The sequence below is a fragment of the Engystomops pustulosus genome, chromosome 6 (genome assembly GCF_040894005.1).
Source record: "Engystomops pustulosus chromosome 6, aEngPut4.maternal, whole genome shotgun sequence".
In the NCBI taxonomy this organism is placed as follows: domain Eukaryota; kingdom Metazoa; phylum Chordata; class Amphibia; order Anura; family Leptodactylidae; genus Engystomops; species Engystomops pustulosus.
Window position 1 is genome coordinate 145,355,580 of NC_092416.1, and position 23,215 is coordinate 145,378,794.

General features: G+C 39.8%; 1 protein-coding gene across 2 annotated transcripts in view; it reads right to left on the reverse strand.

The window, feature by feature from the left end:
• SKAP1 (src kinase associated phosphoprotein 1) overlaps positions 1–23,215 on the reverse strand; it is a 199,512-nt gene that overhangs the window by 160,239 nt on the left and 16,058 nt on the right. Inside the window, exons 1-2 of one of the 2 annotated variants that reach the window (XM_072111627.1) lie at positions 13,673–13,856; positions 8,206–8,319 (exon numbers count right to left, since the gene is read on the reverse strand). In XM_072111627.1, the coding sequence (XP_071967728.1) occupies positions 8,206–8,319; positions 13,673–13,712 (154 nt within the window). In that variant the 5' untranslated portion in view covers positions 13,713–13,856. Of the gene's footprint in view, positions 1–8,205; positions 8,320–13,672; positions 13,857–23,215 lie in introns of those variants that run through there. The other variant, XM_072111626.1, reaches the window with a different exon arrangement.

Genomic DNA, 23,215 nt, shown 5'->3' on the forward strand with positions numbered 1-23,215 from the left:
GAGCCCACATATACAAATTCGTTATTTTGACTGTAAGAAACCTTGAAATTCCTACAGGATGCTATTACACATGAGCTTGTCCATCATGTCAGACCAACAAGTGAGAGGGTAAAAGAAGATGGACAGAAAATCAGCTTCCGCAGAAGGAGGTCAACTCTGAAGACATGGTTTAACCAGCGGAGTTCAGACAGGTCAAAGTGTGACCGGCTCAGACCCAGGGTGAAAAGTTCACACAGCTGAAGAAAAACCAATATGTCCGGGTAGAAGCTTGCTGTACCATTTATTTCAATTTACAGCAAACCATGCATATAAAATCTAGATAAATCCCATTCTAATCACATGTAGCTACACAATTTATGCAAACAGATGTCTTTGAGGAGTCTTTTTTTTTCCCAAATACGTTCAAAGAAGGAAATGACTGAAGACGGCCAGGGGTTCAAAGACTCCATTAAGAATGTCACGTAATTGTATTGTTTAAAGGATGTTATGTTTGTAACACATTTTATAGATGGCAGGCCACTAATAAAAGGCTAAACCTTCTATAGGCCCCCTCACACGAGGAACGAACCCTGCAAAACAGTATATAAAAATAACCTAGGCTCAAAGTCAGGTCAAAACAGATGGTGAGCTCTTCAGAACAGAAATATCAATCATTAAGAGTTTTTTATACTGTTACATTATATGTTGATTTTTACATATATTACAGTTTAAAACTTATTACATGTTGATTTTGTACCTTAAAATGTGACAGAAGAAGACCCTATGTTAACACATGAACCAAAAGAAACACACACACACACATGAGAACAGGGGTCAATATAGAAGTGCAAGGGTCAGCAAAATTTCTCACACTAGAAAGAACCTGTTCACGGGGTGAGGAGGAACTGGCACTCATTGGCAGAGGTCACGATTTTATTGGGCTAATAAAAACATTAAAGGAAGGTTATTACAAAAGTTTCAGACTTAGAACATTTTATTGTTGCTGCAAAATGATAAAATAAGCACTGACCACAATTAATGTGTGAGATCATGTCACTAGAAGCTTCATCAGGACCTCTACAGTCACAGAAGACCGAAATATCATCTATAAATCCAAACATTTCTTGTTATTTTAAGTGCAATAGGTTGGCCAACTTACATAACCTACAAACCAGTAAATACACTTAGGGCATAATAATAAAAAAAAGACTTTCAACATTTTTCTCTTTTTTAAAGGAGTTTTATATTGTATAAATATAACAGAGTGTATGTTGGGTTCACAAGCAGGTGAAACAATATAATCTAAGGCAACAAAACATAAACAAGAAAAAAAAATCCCTCAGTTTCAAATGTGCAAAAACTGAAAGACTGAGAGTAAACTTGACCTGCCAATGGTAGCATCCAGTGGCCATTTTTTATCCCTTTTCACCAGCAGCCCTCCCCTCTGCATGTGCACGGTCAGGTCATGCATGGATTCGGGTGAAACTCCGTTCACATTTACATACAGGCGGAGTTTCACAAAGAAAGCCCATCTGTTCCCGTCACACAGTACAAATCGAGTGTCACCCAACTTGCTGCTAACGGCAGACTCCTTTCCCATTAGGAAGAGAAGCAAAGAGATCTGGTTATGGAGAGGCTGATTTGAGTATAAATACCCGATAACCGAAGACGTTTTATTACACGCCAACAAGCCATAAACATTTTTTTTTTTCTTCTTGCAACTTCTCCTTATTCAGCCTCCCAACAGGGTTTCACAAGGACCAGTCACCTATAAAAAATATATTCTAAAAAGCAAGGTCCTTGAGTAAACAGTGAGTGTGCGTGGGTGTGGAGGGGACAGCAGGAAAAGACTGCCATAAACACAGTGTGAACTCTGAACTTTCAATGCCCTTCAACCCAATTAATATACTTGTGATGTTATTCCTTCAACTGATAAAATAAAAAATTCTTGGAAAAACACAGTTTTGATGAGGTGGATGTAAAGGAAGCAGTATGTTAGGACAACGCAACGTTTGAAACTCGTATGTCGCATAATAACTCCTCTAAAAAGAGTTCACCAACTCTCCTATTTACACCACCTGGCAACGCAAAGTCATATACAAGACAAACTTTTTTTTTTCTTCTTCTTCTTTTGAGTCGTGCTTTAATTTGCACAAAAAAAGGCCCAAATAAACATCTATCAAATCTGGGCCAGTGAAAGAGCTTGGAGAACCACCATAATACAGTGCGGCTAGCAGGTGCTCGCCTGTTCCCCATCTGCTTCCAACTCTGCCATCGCCTCAGTATTTCATCCCTCATAAAATTTCCAGTTTCGCAAGCCGGATTTGTTATTTCCCAGGGTTCATGGCGTGGCTTCCACCACCAAACCAATGGTCATAGTGTTAATAGGCTGCATAGAAGGAGCAAAAAAATAAATCTATATGCAAAGTTTGGCAAAATGACCCAAAAAAAAGGTTTTGGGACGGTCCGTTTCTTCTATTACAAATTACATAACCGCAACTGGGGAAGAATTCGGTCGGTGAGAAAGTTCAAAGTAGAGAGATGAACAGGGACTGAACCTTGAACTCCATTTACCCTTTGAACTCATTACTTTTAGCGGGGCTCACTGTGCTTTGCTTTTAGACAAATTTCACAACAAGCCGGAACCCTCTCTTGCAGCGCCCCTCCGAATAAGATATATGATCATGGGGTTGACCCAATTACCTGCGGCTTCCTTTCTCTGCAAGGTGAAAGCTGCATGTGTGAACATATATTGAACTCTGAACTCTTCATACCACGTCTTAACGCTGGAAATTTCCTTTTCATTTTCGGATCTACTTTCCATGGTAATGTTTCTCGCTGTGACGGAGCAAGTTTGTCCAGCAGCGGGCTACAGAACAAGCTACTTAATAAAACATTTGCTGGAAAAACAGATTGCGGAATGGTTCTCTTTATTGCGCTCCGAGTGCTTTATATTATAATGAAATAATGCATTTTCCTTTTTCCTGACCTGGGTTATTGCCGGCTTGGGGCTATCAGTTACCGTGCAGTAGAAACTGACACACATACGTGTGTTAGGATGTCATCTATATTGGAACATGTCAACATCTCACACCATGCTGCCTGGCGGACCCATGGCGCCCACATTTTGGACCCAAAATTCACCAACTTTACTCAAATAAGGCAAATAAGTGGTGAAAGAATTGCATTTTGCAGACATAGCAGAATGCATTTTCAGCCCCATTAACTTCTGCCACTGCCTCTGGGAAGTACATTAAAATGGTTCTATATACTGGTCCATGTTAATTAAAAAAAAAAAAGTGTCAACTTGATTCTGTATTGTTCTTTTTTTGATGGCGTGTCACAGTTCAAATTAACTCATTAAAACAATAGCGGCGGCACAATCAATGGTTAACAAGGTATTTCTGCTGCTGACCAATTGTAGTCTCCAGGTTAATATGTATTTACTGGGCGACAGGCTCTTTGCTCGGAATGGCTTCTTGCTTCATTAAATGATCTGCCTGCTATTTAACAGATGAAATGGCTTTATTATTCCATGTAAATCCCTGAAGAATTCCTAAAAATGCCCAGAGGGATTGTGCCCCAGCATTGAGGAAAATTCTCTCTTTTTTTTAAATACATAGTGAACATAGGAAATATGAAGACTGAGGCTCCTTTTTCCCAATAAGGGGAGATTTGTATGTTTTTTAAGAAGCAATGTGCAAAAAGAGATGATAATTTATGAGGCCATTGACTGTTAGATGCCTTTATCTGCAGCAGGAACAACCTTTAGCCAGCTGCTGAACCTAAAACTTTACAGGGGTGTGAATGTTTTGGAGAAATTTGTCAGAGCTCCAACTGATACAATCGGTCTGAGGGGCCCTTGTGAAGCAAGGACTGAATAACGTCTCCTATGAAGCCATTCATTTTCTTAATGAACAAGGTGCTATTAGCCCGAAAGGAGAGACCTGGTTTCAGGAAAGAATTAAACACTATGCCACAGATGCTCCGGCATTTGAGGACAGCAAGAAAAGCAACACAATAAATACAAAACCAAGCCACGAGCAAGAAGTAATTGATCCATCCGTACATACATCCATGCAAACTAACTATAGTGACACAAGAAAATAACCTCCAATCTGCAATCTGCATACAGCAGACACAAGGCACTAGATTGTAAGCTTCACAGGATAGAAGAACGCACACAAATATTCATAGATTGTTAGCTCTTGCGACCAGGGCCCTCACTCCTATTGCTCTATCCGGCCAGGTTATTGCTCTGTAATGTTTTATTTTCTCTGGATTTGAAAATTACTGAGAAATATGATGGTGCTATATAAAGATTTATTCCTTTTATTTAATATAAAACAATAGATTTAGATGCAAAAGCTATTATCCCAGGAGTCAGGTGACCAACAAAATGCCACCGACGGATAACTTTTCTAAAAAGGTCAAACAAAGTTCTTATCGTTGAGCCCCAATATAGAAAGAGAAGGACACAACACCAAAAAATAAGAGGCAAAAAATGTGAATTATCCGGTATCTTTATATTCCACATGTGACAATTCATTGAGCGTCATGTATTTAGGTCTGGTGCAGTGGATATTTAGAGGGATTCACACTCCTCCTCATTTCTGACTAATGCTCTATATTACATAGGGAATTCAATTAGAAGAGACATGGATCTGCAGCAAGGCAGCGGATTATTATTAGATGTAGCAAACCAAATGGGAGAGTAACCTAATTATTTATGTATATTGTGTGTCCAAATATGTAATGTACAGTGATACAATGAACTGAAAATATTTATAGCACAAGATGTTAATCAAACATACATAAAATCATACATACTATATCTATCTATAATCTATCGCTCTCTATATTTCTCTCTATTATATATCTCTGCCTTTCTCTATATCTATTATCTATCTCTATCATATATCTCTATCTTTTATCTCTATCTCTTTCTATTATATCTATCACCTCTCTCTATCATCTCTCTTTCTATTATATCTATTACCTCTCTCTATCACCTCTCTCTATCATCTATCTCTCTTTCTATTATATCTATTACCTCTCTCTATCACCTCTCTCTATCATCTATCTCTTTCTATTATATCTATTACCTCTCTCTATCACCTCTCTCTATCATCTATCTCTCTTTCTATTATATCTATTACCTCTCTCTATCACCTCTCTCTATCATCTATCTCTTTCTATTATATCTATTACCTCTCTCTATCACCTCTCTCTATCATCTATCTCTCTTTCTATTATATCTATTACCTCTCTCTATCATCTATCTCTTTCTATTATATCTATTACCTCTCTCTATCACCTCTCTCTATCATCTATCTCTCTTTCTATTATATCTATTACCTCTCTCTATCACCTCTCTCTATCATCTATCTATCTCTTTCTATTATATCTATTACCTCTCTCTATCACCTCTCTCTATCATCTATCTCTTTCTATTATATCTATTACCCCTCTCTATCATCTATCTCTATCTTTTATCTCTCTATCTTTCTATTATACCTTGTTGTATCTCTATATCTATTACCTCTATATCTCTCCATCTCTCTCTATCATCTATCTCTATCTTTTATCGCTCTCTTTCTATTATATCTCGTTGTCTATCTATATATCTATTATCTCTCTATCAGCTCTATCATCTTTCTATCACTCTCTATCATCTATTATTTCTATCTAACTCTATTATCTGTGTATAAGCCTGGGCTGTGTGTTTATATACAATCCACACACAAAAACCACATACACATAAATATATATACAGAGAGAGAAGAATAATGTAAGCGTGAAATGTATTATTGTACAATTTTGCCCTGTGATACATACACTATAGATGGTTTGGTATTGGATTATTTGCATACCGACTTACAATAAGACAATATTACATACTAAAAAAGTAATAAAAGCGTTTTTACGTTAATCGCCTAAAAACCTATGTAATCTATTTCCCGGGTAATGAATGACTCAGATAATGAGTGCCTTTTCATCTCACACATAGAAGCATCCTCTTCAGGCAGCATGCACTTTTTTGCTATCCCCACAAGGGGGCACTACATCTCTTGCTCTCTGCTAAATAAAACTACCTTCACTGAGTTTAGTGTCAAATAAAAAAAAAAAAATCAGCATCTTGTTTTTAAAGCATTAAAAATAAGCACAGACACGTCAGGACCCCAGGCAATGTGCCTTTTTACTTGCCATTTATGAGGTATAAAAACCAAACTCATTCACTTCTCATTCATTGCCGTATACTAAACAACTTCAATTATGTGCTTGATGCTCGTAATTAAAGAACCACTTTCACCATGCGACACAACCCAGATAGCAGCGGAAATGAGCGCAGCCAGCGAGAGCAGACATCTGGATGGCCGGTTGGTGAAGTGTTATTTTTGTACCATTTTTAATTTTTACCACCTTAGTCGTTAGAAGATTACCCAACTGACTAAGAATCTGTAACCCTTAAAATACACTAATGTTTATACAAATGCGTCCAGGTTTCCTCCTAATCTCTCATCTCGCAAATGAAGGATCTGTCCAGTAGGGGAAGCGTGGTCTGTATGCCAGACTTGGCTGAACTGAACTCACTGCATCATGGAGATATATGATGCTATGACTTTTGGCCTGTCCTAAGGTCTACTGTCCGGCCCGTTAGAGTGTGGCACAGTAGATCACATCATAATAATCCAATACAATGTAGCGCCATCAGTTAGGCCTCAGTCTGTTCAGGATACATACTCTTACTTCCTGACTCAAGTCATTGCAAACTTTGCAATGAACGTGAAGCAGTTTTCAGAACAAATACAAACAAAATGACCACAGTGTATGTGCCCCATGTAATCATAATTGCATTTATTTAAACCGCCAAGGCTACATTCACACGGCCGTAGGGTGAGGTATATACAAGCGACGTATATATACATCGAATGTGACGGCAATGGGCGCATGGCTCGGTACGGTGCGGCACACATGCGGCACCGTATCGTAGCCGGGAGAAAGATAGGACATGTCCTATATTTGCCCGGAATACGGCGCTGTGTGCCATGCATGGTTATGGAGAGGGGGGAGTGAGTAGCGCTCACCCCCTCCTCCTCTCCCTGGTGCAGACATTGTGTCAGCCGTGCTACGGTACGGTGGCCACAATGTCGTGTGAATGTAGCCTAAGGCTGCGTTCACATATTATGTTTGAATTGCATCTTGAAACGCAAATGCATTGAGGAGGAGCAACCCCCGAACACCTAAACACATAGGTTTGGTAAATAGCAGCTGTTTGGAAGTGGAAGAGTTTAGTTCTAAAAGCATCTGTATTCAGCAGTACCTCCACACCCTTGCACTGTTTTCAGAACACAATTCAAACGCAACATGTGAACGCGGCCTAAATGTACGAGTCATAAAACGACAAAATAATTGCCTCATAGAAACACAGGTAACTGGATAGCAACACAGGTCAAAATATATAGTCCTAATTAGCGGCCCGTTGCCACATTAGGACCATCTATTTCGTCCACTGACGAGTGTCAGCTCGAACCGTAAATCCCAATCAGTAAATAACTGACATATACAATACATTGTAGTATAGAAGTACTGCGGTGTACTGTATGAGAGAGCAAGGTATCCCCAGTGTAAGTCCCAGTAAAAAAAAGTTAAATAAAAGTTTAAAAAATATAATTTAAAAAAAATAACACAAATATCCCTTATTCCCTATACATATAGGGAGTAAATATGTAACTCCCCCCCCCCCCCCCCAGAAAATTGCTACTGCCACCTTGGCCAATCAGATATAACATTATTATACCGGTATGATGGAGGGAGTGCAAAATAAAAAAACAATAAAAATTTTAGTGTCTCCTACCTCAAAAAAATGTAATAGAAAGTGTTCAAAAAGAATGAACCCATTGGAAAATACAAATCTTACCGCAAATCTAACCCTATCCCTCATTTGCCCATATCCAATAAATTCTAATGTTATGTCTTTTGGAAAAACATAAAAAGGTCTGGTCGTTTTAGGCCGTGTCATTTAGGGGTTCTCCGTTCACATCAAGTTAGCCCCTATCCATAGCATAGCAGAATGGTGAGGATCTCAGCGAGACTGGACAACCCCTTTAAATGTAATATTTTGTGGACACAGCCCTATAGCAAACTAAAGTCTTGCCACTCTCAGGTGTCACATTTAATTGGGCAGAATGAAACGGACAACTGTACAAAGCCCAGGTCACTTACCTTCATCCAGGTAGTCAGAGGGAAGAGAAACTTCATCAGAAGCTGTACCATAACTCAGGCTACGGTTATCATCCAAACTGTCCGGCCCTTGTATGACGCCATCCGCTTCCTCATCTACGGGATGTTAAGAACACATTTATTGCTTAAACTCCAGACTATGTATATTGGAAAGGTACAATTTAGTATTTAGGTTTTATTGAATTTGCTTACAAATTACCAACACATTCCATGCCACCGTAGCCATATCAGCTGTCATGTGTATACACATATACCCATTACTATATTTTCAGAAATCATGGATTAATTTAGCAAAATAAAACCCTGCAGCTTTCTGTCACATAAATCCAAATCTGTCCTTCAGATTTCTCTAGGTTTGCAATTCAATATAAATGGATCCACATGGATTTACTCTAATTCAATGGGACTTATACATATGTGACCCCACACATACACACACACACCATCGATATCAAATGTCAGTAGCAAGCTGCATTGTTCTTAATAATAATCTTGATTTATATAATGCCATCAAATTTCGTAGACCTTTACAAATTCTGGGGAAGCCAACACTGATGTTGAAAAGTAAAATATTAAAATTCAAACAGTTTTGTGCAGGAAATGGAAGTGATAATTCTCTTAATCTATGGCAGCACGGTGGTTCAGTGGTTAGCACTACAGCATTGCAGCGCTGGGGTCCTGGGTTCGAGTCCCATCCAGGTCATCATCTGCAAAGACTTTGTATGTCCTATCTATGTTTGCGTGGGTTTCTTCTGGGTCCTCCGGTTTCCCCCCACACTCCAAAACATACTGGTAGGTGATTAGATTGTGGGCCCCATTGGGGACAGGGACCGATTTGGCAGCTCTGTGCAGTGCGGAGTAATCTGTGTGCGCTATATAGGGCAAATAAAGGAATTATTATTATTGAATCAAGAATTTACTTAAAGATTCCAGAAGGATACAATACCCTTCATAGCCTGTAGGTGGCTTCAGGGATAACACAAAAATATTTCTGGCTGAATGAGAAATACAGTGGACATGTTCCCATTCACACGCAGAGACCTGAAAACATGCACATAAATGCTCTTATTTATACGGTGTCGCCCTATGTCTGCACTATAACTCTCCTTTAAATTCCAGTTCAGAATTGTGCAGCGGCTTGACTTCACGTCATAAAAATAGGAAAATATGACTTTATACACATCACAGGGGTGATCCATCTATTCCACAGCGAGAAGGCATAAGAGCTGCTCCACTGATTGTAATGTGATGGACACGTACACAAAGTAATTTCTTAACATGGTTATCACTTCATCAATTCCCTTCAAAGACACCTATCACACTATATTAACCAGTGGGATAATATTCTATAGTAATGTGATCATGAATATCCATTTACTGCAGGACTAACAGAACGGATGCAATGCAAGGGACATTATCCCTGGCATGTCTCATACATCCAAGCTAAGATGACAGCTAAGAACCTGCTCAAGTGATCAAGTTCTCACTGGAGCACAAACCTTGGGTGACAGGTCTGGCAACTGGTGCTGCCGTAATTAGATGGAGAGAGACTCGAACAGAACCAATAGAAGGAATGCGGAGAGGTCCACCGGGGATGTGGTCAGCCACAGTCATAGTCACAGAGTTACTAGACATCAAGAATAATTCCTTCATTAATTAGCTGCCTTGTTCCTCAAGTCCAAAGAGATCTATACCTTACAGGAAAAACAATATAATTAGCTGAGCACTCTGGACCGATAATCTATTCATCTCTGCTGGCTCCTAACATTGTAGCCCTGCGACTAACTGCAGTAAACACTGGGCAAGTAGAATAGGAAGTCGTCTTCCTGCGTAATAACCCCTGGCCCTGTCCAAGGCAAAATATCTGGAAACCAATAGAGCAGAAAAGAGTCAATAAAACGAGTGCACTTATAAATTGTGATTATAATGTAAGTAACTGTAGGTGTGCATGGTCCGATTTTTACGCATACTAAGCATTGCCGGTCATGCATGAGAGATATGTGACACAAGATGAGAAGATGTCAGGAGTTAGTTGTGTATTCCTGTTCATAGTGTGACAGTAGTTATGTTACTTCCATCTGTAATATCATTCAGTGTTACGCCGATATTATATGGAAAACTAGGACTCTAAAAAAAACAATAATTATTACAATGACTAATTGAGAAAATGTTCTGTTCTTTGGATATTATAAGTAAAAGGAACTTTTTTTATATTTACTTGAGATGGTGCGATACTAACCCCGTGTTGTTGAGGGAAGTGACCACTATCCAAAGCCCATTACACACTGAGGGCTGTGGACGTCAGTTTGTACTGAAGCTTTTGGGTAAAGACTGCAGTGACTGATAATGAAAATATAATTAATAATAATTATTCCTTTATTTATATAGTGCACACAGATTACTCAGTGCTGCACAGAACTTGCCAAATCGGTCCCTGTCCCCAATGGGGCTCATTATCAACCTACCAGTATGTTTTTGGAGTGTAGGAGGAAACCAGCAGACCCGGAGGAAACCCACACAAACATGGAGAGAACTTACAAAAACTCTCTGTAAATGTTGACCTGGATGGGACTTGAACCCAGGTCCCCAGTGCTGCAAGGATGTAATGCTAACCAATAAGCCGCCTTGCTGCCCTTAAAATGGAAAACACCTAGGGCGCAAAAATAGAAAACATACTTCATCTACCGGTTGTGACAATGCTCTGGTACTACCAAAGATTCTATGGGGCAGTGAGGGTGGGTCACTGGTACCTCCTCATGCAATGAGTGGCCTCTTTGGACAAAGGAACAACACAGAAAGTGAAATCCATTGGATAATGGAAATGACATCCCACAATCCAAGTAAGCCACTTAATTGGATAAACCAGGTTCTTTCACACATGGAACAGAACTGGAAGTACTGGAGTGATGCAGAAACCAGAGTGGAACAAGTATCAGCAGACCCCCATTAAAGGATTTTTCCAAGATCTCATATGACAATGGCATAAAAAATCCTCACCCGATAAATCCCACACCCAATACCACATTGGCTTCTATGGTCTCAAGCCATACATGTAACTGAGGCTAAAGATTGGCTGCAGCATTCACCAAGACATCACTGCTTTGTGCAAAGGCTTAGTCTAAGGCTGCATTCACAAGACTGTACAAAAAGGCCGTATATACAGGCGTATATAGGGGCAGATTACGTTTCCATTCATTCCTATGGGAAATACGGCAATACCTCATGGCAGGAAGAGCATTTTCAGAAAGTCCAATAAACAATTGAACAGAGGTCCATCGCATCAAACCAGCAAGTTAGAAGCTTAGGCAGATCCCGTATGAAGACCACAGGTTGTTTAACCCTCAAAAATCCACCACATCCAAAGTCTCCCTTTGGTCACAAAAATATGCAGTGAATTTGCATAGATATGTGTGCCAAAATCTAAAATACCAGAAAATACTTTCAATCATTGGTAAAAATACTGTTACAGAACTTGAGTACGTAATTCACCCAATTTTTTCAATGCAAAGGTTAAAGGTTTGTTCCCATTAATGTGACTGTTTTTATGATGAAAAGTTATACAAATTTCTAATATACTTTCTGTATCAATTCCTCTGTGAGGAATTGATAGAGAAAAAATATTGGAATATTGTATAACTATGCATTATAAAAAAAAAAAAAATTTGTTTGATTAAATGGGACTATCCTTTTAAGCTCCTCCCCTTCCTGCAGCCACAAAATTTGCTGGTCTGAATTGACACAGCGAATACATTGGGGCTCATTTACTAAGGGTTGGCAGAGCGCATTATCTTCGGGTTTTCCGACGATTTCCGTCGGAAAACCGGAAGAAGAAGGTGAACTCCGGCGGACCTCGGCGGGGTATCGACGGATGCAGGGACTCGGGCGCACAAGCTTTGTGAATCGCACCGGACCTCATCTTCGTCGGACCGTCCGAATTGGAGATCGCGACAGTACCAGGTAAGTAAATTTGCCCCATTGTTTGCTTACAGACCATGGACAAATTTCTATGCACTGGAAGTAACCATAGAAGCTTTCTATAGAAGGACAGCAAGCAGAGATCTTGAAAACCATGAGGAATTGATATAGAAAGTGTATTGGAAAATTGTATGACTTTTCCTTATTGAGGCATATCAATTATTTGTTGTCCATAAGTGGACAGCCCCTTTAGTTCCATTCCCAGCAGTTATGACGTTTTCCAGTCCAATCAGTAGAGGGCGCTAAGCCAAAACTTCAGAAATCAATATAAAACACAAGTTTGTCCACATATCACAGCTCTAAACTGTTAAAGTGAATCTGTCACCATAAAAAAATGCAGTCCATTCTGCAGGCAACATGTTATAGAGCAAGAGAGGCGGTGTAGGTCAGTTTTCTGGTGCATGACCAGTAAAATACAATCTTTTCCCCCTTTCGCCACGACAGGCCAAAGCCTCTTAGTATTTGTGGCACCTCAATGGGCTCATAGCTGCCGCATCTTAAAACATTCCCCCATAGAAGCTGTTTTACCCTTTCCTTACCCATCCCTTTTCCATTTTTGCATTTTCCGTTTTTTACTCCCAGCTTTCCACAAGCCATGTATTTTTGGTTTTCCCATTTACAGAGATATACGAGGGGTTATTATCTGCAGGACAATCTAGTGGCACCATATCGCTTTGTTTTTACATCTTTTCCTCGCCTTTATTCATTTGGCGGGTACAGTAGGTAAATAGGTTTTATTAGGTTGTAACTCTAAAATTCTCTGCTGAGAAAAAGCATCATAGTAATATAGGATTCAAGGAGTCCCTACTTCCCCACAGAACAATAGTGCCAAACTGAAAACATGATACAGTACATCGCTGTTGTCTTAAGGTTATGTCGTAGCTCCTCACGTCATATATAACTATGATGCTTAGAGACCAATCCGTGGCACAGTACTGTATAGTATGTTCATGTGTTTTTGGCCTAAAAGTGTGTTGGTTCAGCTGCCAAAGCTGTTGTCAAATGGTTGGTCAACCAGCTTGGTTCGCATATAACATAAACTAAGTTCTAGGAATTAATCTGTGCAAAAAACTGCTTGTGTGATTAAAAGAAATCTACCATCAAAATCCATCATAATAAGTAAGTACTTATAGATCCAGACACCATGACTGTGGTAATATTCTTATATGTGTTATCCATGGCCTTCTTCCTTCTAAAATCAATGTTTAAAATTATACTAATGAGACAGAAGGGCTCTGTGATCTGGCTGTACAGACTGTTACACAGTCTCACCCTCTCCCTGCTCCCTCAGAACTCCATAGATTTATCATTAGGGGGGGGAGGGGGGGATTTCATTTGGATAAAATCTTGCTATTATGTTTTCATAGTAGTGATTTTTTTTTAAGATTTTAGTCACCTTTTCTTTGAATGGTGTAACCCATATCAATTCCTACATGTGGCGGGGACTGAAGTGTTTTGTGCATTTTTAGATTACTTTTTTGGGCGCAATTCAACAGTAAGTCAAGCTCCAACATCTAGAAGCAGCAGGGGCGTAACTAGGAGAGGCAGGGCCCCATAGCAGGCTTGTGAATGGGCCCCACTTCCCGCTTCAGTTACGATCGCACACATTTATACACTCATAGGAGGAGATTTATCAGAAATGTCTGAGAGCAGAACTGTTCTACCCTAGTTGCCCATGGTAACCAATCAGAGCTCAGCTTTCATTTTCCCATAGGTGTTTATAGAAGTAAAGCTGAGCTCTGATTGGTTTCCATGGGCAACTAGAACAGTTTTACCTCTGACACTTCTGATAAATCTCCTCCATATACTCTATATATACACATGTGCACACAAATAGAGCATGTGCAAATCACATATACACACATACAGTGGGTGCCATATACACCATACACATACAGATACAAACACATACAGAATATATACATCGCATATATATTATATACATATTATACTGTACAATGTGCAGCATAATATGTATATAATGGTGTACATCCATTCCATTCTTTAGTGTGTCAGTTCGGATGATGGGGCCCCCCTGACACTGCAGGCCCCATAACAGCTGTTATCCCTGTTGCTACACCCCTAAGAAGCAGACAAAATATAAAGACAAATAAGGCACAAACCAGGACTCCCGGTACATGGCGAACTTCACTTTCACACAAACGTATGAATTCTTCAGTCCTGCATTTATGTGCGTATGAATCTGTATATATGTGATAATTTTCATGTCATTGTATCCGTCTAAAATATGTTGGGCTGCCAAATGATAGCTGTCTGACAGGATGCACCTCCCATTGGTTCTGATCTCCCTGGAAACTGCACGTAGATACAGCAGCATACGGTGTACAACCATATACAGCACATATGCAACATGTATTCTTGCTAATGGTACATCTAAATGGATGGCTGTATTGCCCATTGAAATGAATATGTTTGTATGCTACATGTATGAAAACAGTACAGTACGGGTAGCAAACGGCCGTTTTTATAGGTCCGTGTGAAAGGGGCCTAAGTAAGTGTGCATGAAAAAACTGAAAGAAAAATAAACAATAAAAAAACACATCCAAAAAAGAACTATCGGACTGTGTATATTCTTCAAGGTGGTGTACACTCCAACAATAAAAACAAAAAATTTTGGTTATCACATTTCTGCTCACAAATTTCTACTTTCACACTTGCGAAATTCTGGATTACTGCATAAAAGGTGAACCAGAACTGTAAATGGAAAGAAAATTAATCGAACTGAAAGCTGCTGGAAGGATAATAGAATAACATGGGTCACCTGACCTGCAATTCCAGCAGCTACCAGCAGGGCGAGCTGCAGCACACAGTTTCCCATCCGGCTTATGGACATGTTGCAGCAGAGCCTGTATTGTGCATGTGCGCTGGCCGCTGCCATAACTCACAGTATATCACATATAACATTATAAATAATTCACTGTATAAATATTAAAAATATTGTTTAGTCCTCTAAGACCTTAAGCAAGTCGAGACCGTGTATTATTACAGTATAGTCCATGCTTAGATGTAAAGGAAAGAAAATTCTTATGCCACATGGAAGCTAAATAGTTATTTTTTTTATAAAAACATATTCCTACAGTGCATGGGGGGTTGGGGGGACTTAGTAAAACAATACTATGACCTGCCGGCCACAGTTTGTTGCAGTTTTTCACATTACTATAAATTTATAAATATTTTTTATATTAAAACTTTTTATGGGTCTATCAAGAAGTTTTGCTAAAAAGGCTTTTAAATTATGCAAGGGGGAGGAGGCGAGTACAGAGAATACATTTCATTGACCTTAAACTGAGAGACACGGTCATGTGACCGGCAGTGAAACTTCCGAAACCCTTCATACAATAACCAGAAGTCTGTAAGTCACTAGTCCTCACATTGCATCAGACTGCAGAATATAATTTTTTTTTTGTTTTTAACTCAGAAAACCTCTTTAACTCCTTACCACCATGGTCATTTTTTTCCTCTGGGACACAGTTATATAATGTTTTTTTTTATTCACTTCTTAAAAAAAAAAAAATTGTGTGGGATAAAATAAAAAATGGAAAAAAAAAAAGCAGCTGTAGTATTTTTTTTTTCCAGTTTTGGTTTCGGGCAATCACTTTTGGCAGTAAAAAAAAAAGTTTGTTACTTTTATTGCTATTGCAGTAATTTTGTATTTATATATTTTTTTTTACAATTTTACAATTTGTTGCATCAACATATTATGGGTCCTCAAAATTCTTTTGAAAAAAAAAAAGGCTTCGAGATTTGTCAGTGATTTCTGACCTACAAGCTCTCTGCCAAATATTGCAAGTGGGCATGAAGGAATATTGAATGGACCAGTGCCAGGCAGTGCAGTGGGCCAGCGCAGTGTGTACCTGCCCCACACCTGCGCTATAGCCTGCGCTAGACTTGGACCTGGTATAGGATTGTCCACCAATGCAGCTGCCGGAAACTTTTAATATATCCAACTGAATTTTGATCATTTTTAAGGGTTTTTTTGGCATTTGGGGAACTTGAAAATTATTTCATTTCTTATGTTATACAATATAGTGTAACCCTTCTGGCGTTCTAAGAGACAGTGACAGTTACCGGCAGGTAGCAGCTACACAGCTGTCACCTCCAGACGACGATGGCAAATAAAACATTTTTTAAAATGAATAGTGAATGTATTAATACAGAAGCGTAACCAGGAGAAACAGGGTCCCATAGCAGGCTTCTGCATGGGGCCCCCCTTCTCACTAAAGAAATATACATATTTGTATACTCACACATGCAAGTTACAATCACACATTTATACACACATATAGAGAATATATACATCACATATATGTACAATGTGCAGCATAATATGTATATAATGGTGCACATCCTCCACTCTTTAGTATGTCAGGTAGGATGACGGGGCCCCCTGACACTGTGGGCCCCATAGCGGCTGCTATGGCTGCTACCACTGTAGTTAGTTTTTTCCTTTTTAAGCAGTTTGTATAAATTAGCTTTCTGTCCTGTTCGCCACTGACCACTGAAAAGGGACATGATAATGGGGCACATTTATCAAAAACAGTACAACCTGCATCTGTGTAGGGTGCAGGGTGCGCCAGATTCATCATTTGTGGCGCCCTTTCTTCATGAATCTGGCACTCCCTGCACTGCTCCCTACAGAGTGCACCAACTTTTATTTGGTGCACCTTTAATATATATAGTGCAACACACTACTGCCAGACTCTGCATGATAAATGTGGTGCATGGAACGCCCTTTAATGTGCATCAGGTATAGTGCAGCTGCAACACAAATGAGTTGCGTGCGGCACATATGTGTCTTGGACACTTCTTGAATACATGTGCAAGCAGTTTGCACAAAAAAGAATGTGCAATGTCCAACAGAAAACTGGCGCAAAGGCCTTAGAAAATGTGCCCCAATGTGTGTAATGACTTTGCAGACCATCACTGGGTAGCCTCATTTTCTTATAGAGTGGAATCATCATATTGTCTAGGGATGGATAAAGTTAATCTTTAGTCTCCTTATCTGCCTTAAGTGGGTGGAGCTCAGAAGGGTTTGCTCACTGCAGGAGAAAGAGCAGAAACTAGGCAAAAAGAAGCTGCCTTCCTTCATGAAGTATAATACAACGTTTAATATTATCACCTTCTATATATATTTCAGCAATAAAAAAACAGCTTCAAAAATGTTCAGTTACTCTTTAACCTGTCCATGACTAACCAACATAAATACAAACAGTTACAGAAAGGTAGCTGTGTGAAGGCTTGTTTTTTGTTGGATGAGTTGAATTTGGTTCACACAACCTAGCTACTTTTATAATTTTTTTCTATGGAAGATGGAAAAAAATTAGCAATAGTTATTTTTGTCTGTGTGTGTTTTAATTCAACTTATAGGTTAACTTTATTCTATGGGGGACTTCCTCCTGTCGCCCACTTAGATGCCACATTTGCTATCAGGGGTTAAACAGCCATGATTAGAATTGTCTGGAATCATACATGTGCAGTACTGTGCATGAAGTACTTGGCAACTGTCCAGGAAGCGGTTAAATGATATATTCATTACACCAAGAATTATGACTCAGCGTAGCCATTCTCAGAGATGGGGAGCCAGCAGGCAAGCAAAGTTAGCAGCACATTTTATGAACACCACACAACGTGGCACATGTAATTGGCTTCCAACATTCTCACCAGGTTACAGAGGAATATTTTCTTTTTAATAGCAGATATTTCCCACGTGAATATCCTACATTAAGACAAACAAAAAAAACGAATCTCTATCTAGCCATTATACATATTTCTTTTTATCTAAAAGCAATAAAGATCTAAGCCTACACAAATAGTATGTAATCCTACAACTATGCACTAGTAACTATATAGCTATAAATGGGGACAATTACGAGTTCCAGTGCTCAGAAGAATTCATTGTAGAATTTCCATCTTTGATTTAAAATTAACATCTTTAAAAGCAAATGAAGGAAAGAAGACAAAAAATTGGTTTAAATCAACTATTCCGCCATGCACACACAAACTCAAAGATACACAGTAACCAAGCTGCACAGGATACACTATACATGACACATAGAAAAGTGAATGAAAGAGTAGACTGTTACTAGCAATCCATACCTGATAAAATGTATCTGCTTTCCCTGCTCACAATTTTGTGGCCTTTGAGGAAGGCAATGCACATAACTTCAAGTGCATAGCCTTATAGGGTTTATAACAAAAGAATATGTTATCCTCTATCCTCAGGCTCTGCGGATCAGGTGGTAGCTAGTAACTTGCTATCATGGTCCATCTATTTTAGTGGTAAAACATTTATTTATAATTAAATTGCATTCCAAAATCCTACTAACTTGGTTGTGAACCCACTGTGCTATCTGGACCTCTCTGATATTCACCCTTTTAGCCCTATACAGGGATCTGGACTTTGGTGCAGAAAGATCGCATGGCCGCTACCTCTTTCGGTGGTCCCGGTGTGGATAGCAGCTGCCCCATGTGCTGTAATGCAGTCCTGGATAACTTGTAAGTGCCAGTAGAACCATTATCAAATGTGTATTTTGTGTGTACTGTATTTTGTGTGTACTACTAACTGTACATATGTATGTTGTGTGCACTATATATGGTTTGTTGTATGTACGGTATGTGGGGTGTTATATGTACATGTGTATGTATTGTATGTTCCATGTTGTATGCAAATATGTATGTTGTGGTCAATAAGTTTGTTGTATGTATAAATGTGTGTGCTGTATGTATAAATGTATGCATGAGGATTGTGCTGTATGCATATGTGTATGCATGATGATTGTGCTGTATGTATATGTGTATGCATGATGATTGTGCTGTATGTATAAGTGTATGCATGATGTGTGTGCTGTATGTATATGTGTATGTATGAGGATTGTGCTGTATGTATATGTGTATGCATGATGTGTGTGCTGTTTGTATATGTGTATGTATGAGGATTGTGCTGTATGTATAAATGTATGTAAGATGTGTGTGCTGTATGTATATGTGTATGTATGAGGATTGTGCTGTATGTATATGTGTATGTATGCTGATTGTGCTGTATGTATATGTGTATGTATGCTGATTGTGCTGTATGTATATATGTATGCATGATGTGTGTGCTGTATGTGTATGTATGAGGATTGTGCTGTATGTATAAATGTATTTAAGATGTATGTGCTGTATGCACGCGGGGGTATATGGCTGGAGGTGCACACTGATAGGCTGGGCCCTGTACCTTTAAGAAATAGAGAGAGGCGCTGCCCTATGGGAGCTGTAGCATGCCCAGACAAGGCCACTGAAGGCAAGTCTGCGACAGGGAAAGCGACAAGGAGCAGAACACGTAGCCAGTGTCACACTTTTTAAAGTTACAAATCTGGGTTCCTTCCCGCTGCACCCCTCCCCATTCCCCCCCAATATTGTTATATGCCCGAAACTTCAATCGGACATTAAACAGGTGCATATTAAAAGACCTTATTGTTGATTGGGTTGAGAGACAGTTCTCAAGGAACACACGTTGTGTCCCTTATCTTTTTTTTAATCGTTTTGTAATGAGTCATCATATCTACCATAACGATGGGTAGAAAAAGAACGATTGACTACTTCGTATTGGGTTGGCATTTTTCATACTATGCTGTAAATATGTCACCACTATTAGCCAATAAATATTGTTTAAAAATAGAAAAAAATTTAAATCTGAAAAAAATGTGTGCGTTTCCAACCGATTTGATGCGATCCATCCCCAAATGTGAAACGGTCACAGGATTCATGTGATCTGCTAGATCAACTAGTCAACTATTTCACTTCTAGGAGCAATAAAACCTCTCGCTGGTGGCTCACGAACATGGTTGGTCCGTAAAAATTGCCCCCTCCCCACCTCCCCCCACATCATAGTGAAACCTGATCACAACCCGCACTATGGTTAGTGATAAATGGCTGACTACGGGGGGTACCATTCACAGACATTGGACCAAGGGTTCTAGTTTTGAATGGAGTCAGAACCCATTCTGCCTCACCTACAGGGGCTGGATAAAATAACCATAAAACTCCTATATATACTTTGTCAAGACTGACACCGGCCATCATTGGTTATGTCCTCTTTTTGAAATGACACATCTTATATTACTGATGATAAGCTTGATTATCTTGAAAATATGTTTATTTGTTTAAACATCACTTTCCAATGGATTTTGGATTTTCCACTTCAAAATATAAATATTATACATTAGTAGTATTAACCGGTGTATGCCAAAAGGGAAGCAGCAGAAGGAGTTGTAGAAGACACATGAGGCTTCCTTATGTTACAGGCACTAGTTGTACAGGTAGTCCACGGGTTACGTACAAGATAGGGTCTGTAGGTTTGTTCTTAAGTTAATTTTTTATGTCGGAACTGTATATTTTATCATTGTGACCCCAGACAGAATTTTTTTGGTCTCTGTGACAATTGAATTTTAAAAATGTGGATTGTCATAAGAACCAGGATTAACAATAAAGCTTAATGGCACACACCTGTGATAACTGTTACAGCTGTTTATTGTAGCCTAAGGATAAAGTACAGTAAATTACCAACATCCAGAGGTCCATTTGTAACTAGGGGTCGTCTGTAAGTCGGTGTTCTTAAGTAAGGGGACCGCCTATACCATACTTGGGCAAACCTTCCAATAGAACAGGGGCTGGAGAAGGGGCATTGAAGCCTCAGGGTTATCAACAGAATTTTTTTTTTCGGACAATCAAGTTAAAAGGAATTTAGTCATTGCAGGTTATGTATCACACGCCACAGCTTCTGCACCAGTGTATGGAAATATTGTTGCCCCTCCGGCACAGCCGGATACATCGAGAGGCAGCTTTTTATTTCTATTGCAGTTCCTCCCTGCCGTAGCGGCCCGGGCTGCATGGCTGGATGCATTAATGGTTATGCTCGGCCAGTTCCTGCCATGAAGCAATTACTGAACAGAAATTAAGCTCCGGTAATGCAACTCTAGCTCTGCCTCTGCTCAGGATCACAGAAGTCTTCTCATACAGACGGGACGGAGGGAGGGAGGGGAAGTGTAGTGAAAATAAGCTTTGTGCATCTCCCTACAGTGCACTTCCAGCTGCTCCATGTGCTGTAATGCAGTCCTGGATAACTTGTAAGTGCCAGTAGAACTATAATAATATATGTATTTTGTGTGTACTGCTTGTTGTTTACTGACTGTCCATATGTATGTTGTGTGCACTGTATATGGTTTGTACAGTATGTGGGGTATTTTGTATGTTGTGTTATATATGTACATATGTATGTTGTGTGTATTGTATGTGCCATGTATGTATAAATGTATGATGGCCTATACAAACCTTTTTGCTGCCTCAGACGCAAACTCAAATTGCTGACGCCCCCTCCCCTGATAATGCTACCTCACACACTAGTAGTCAGTCAATGATACAGACTTTAGAGACATAGGGGCACATTTACTAAGCGTCCGCAGCCGCGAATCCGTCGGGTTTTTCCCGAATATTTCCGACTTTCGCGCGACAGAAATCGGGGGGCGTGGCCACCGGACAACCCGAAGGATTCGGAAAAACCGCAGAATTTAAAAAGCCATTTGTGTCGCAAGATCAAGCACTCACATACACCAGAAAAAAGCAGGTGAATTCCAGCGGACATCGGCGCAGCAGCGACACCTGGTGAATATCGGCGCACGGACGTTAGTGAATCCCGGCAGAACCCGAATCAGCGCCGGAGAACCCGCCGCTGGATCGCGACTGGACCGGGTAAGTAAATGTGCCCCATAGTATCTAGTAACTTACAGCTGATAATCTGCTCCATCAGAGGACTTCTTTATGATTTCTCCCGGCCATGGATTATCACTGCTGAATTCAGTCAAATGTCTTCAGCTCCATGCAGCAAAACTCCACACGGCGCCCCTAAAGATCCACAGTCACTTACAGTATAATGGATCATGTTTCTAAATATAGATTATCCTCACAACACGATTAACCCCACCATTCCCACATACACATCCTTTGTATATTCCCGCAAATAAATTATAGTATCTACAGCACCCATAATTTATTATATAGACCAGGCCCCCTGAACTACAGCACCCTGCTAATTTACATACATATTTATTTTATTTATATAAAGTTCCCCTTATTTATATATAACAGTTCCCATATACATAATCCCAAATTAAATGATAAACATATATGGAGTCCTTAAGTGGAGTACTGTATAAATTAAATCCAGCCCCTAAATACAGATGCCCCATAGACATATATGCCAGTGGTAGCCTGCCACCCCCCCCCCCCCAGTGGTATACAAAGCCTCCTCCTCCAATATATACACTGCCTGCCCCACAGTCTATACACTGCCTGCCCCACAGTCTATACACTGCCTGCCCCACAGTCTATACACTGCCTGCCCCACAGTCTATACACTGCCTGCCCCACAGTCTATACACTGCCTGCCCCACAGTCTATACACTGCCTGCCCCACAGTCTATACACTGCCTGACCCCAGTAAATGCACAGCCAGACCCCATTATACAGTATACACAGACTGCCCAGTTGTATCTTATACAGCTGGCACCCATAAAAGTAATAAACCTGGTACTTATGTCCAGCCCCAGCGCACCCCTGCAGCTCCTTGTCCTATTCCCCCTCCGCTGTGAATCAGGCACACGTTGACCTGTGTCCTGCAAAGCGGTTCATACAGGTGCTGTGCTGCAACTCTCCACCCCTCAATTACATCAGTGCCTTAAAGGCACCTATGTAATTGATTTTTCAGGCAGTACGGACTTGCCAGCTTTTGGCAAGTCCGTTCTACCAGCAATCTGCTGCCCCCAAAAGGGGTCCACAATCTGCTGCCTGAGGCAGAGACACATGGCAGATGCGGACCTGTATGTATAATGTGTGTGCTGCATATTGTATCCTATATGATGTACATGTATGTTGTGTGTATTGTATCTGTTGTGCTGTATGTATATGTGTATGTATGTATGTTGTGTGTACTGTATGTGAACATTTTTATATACTATAA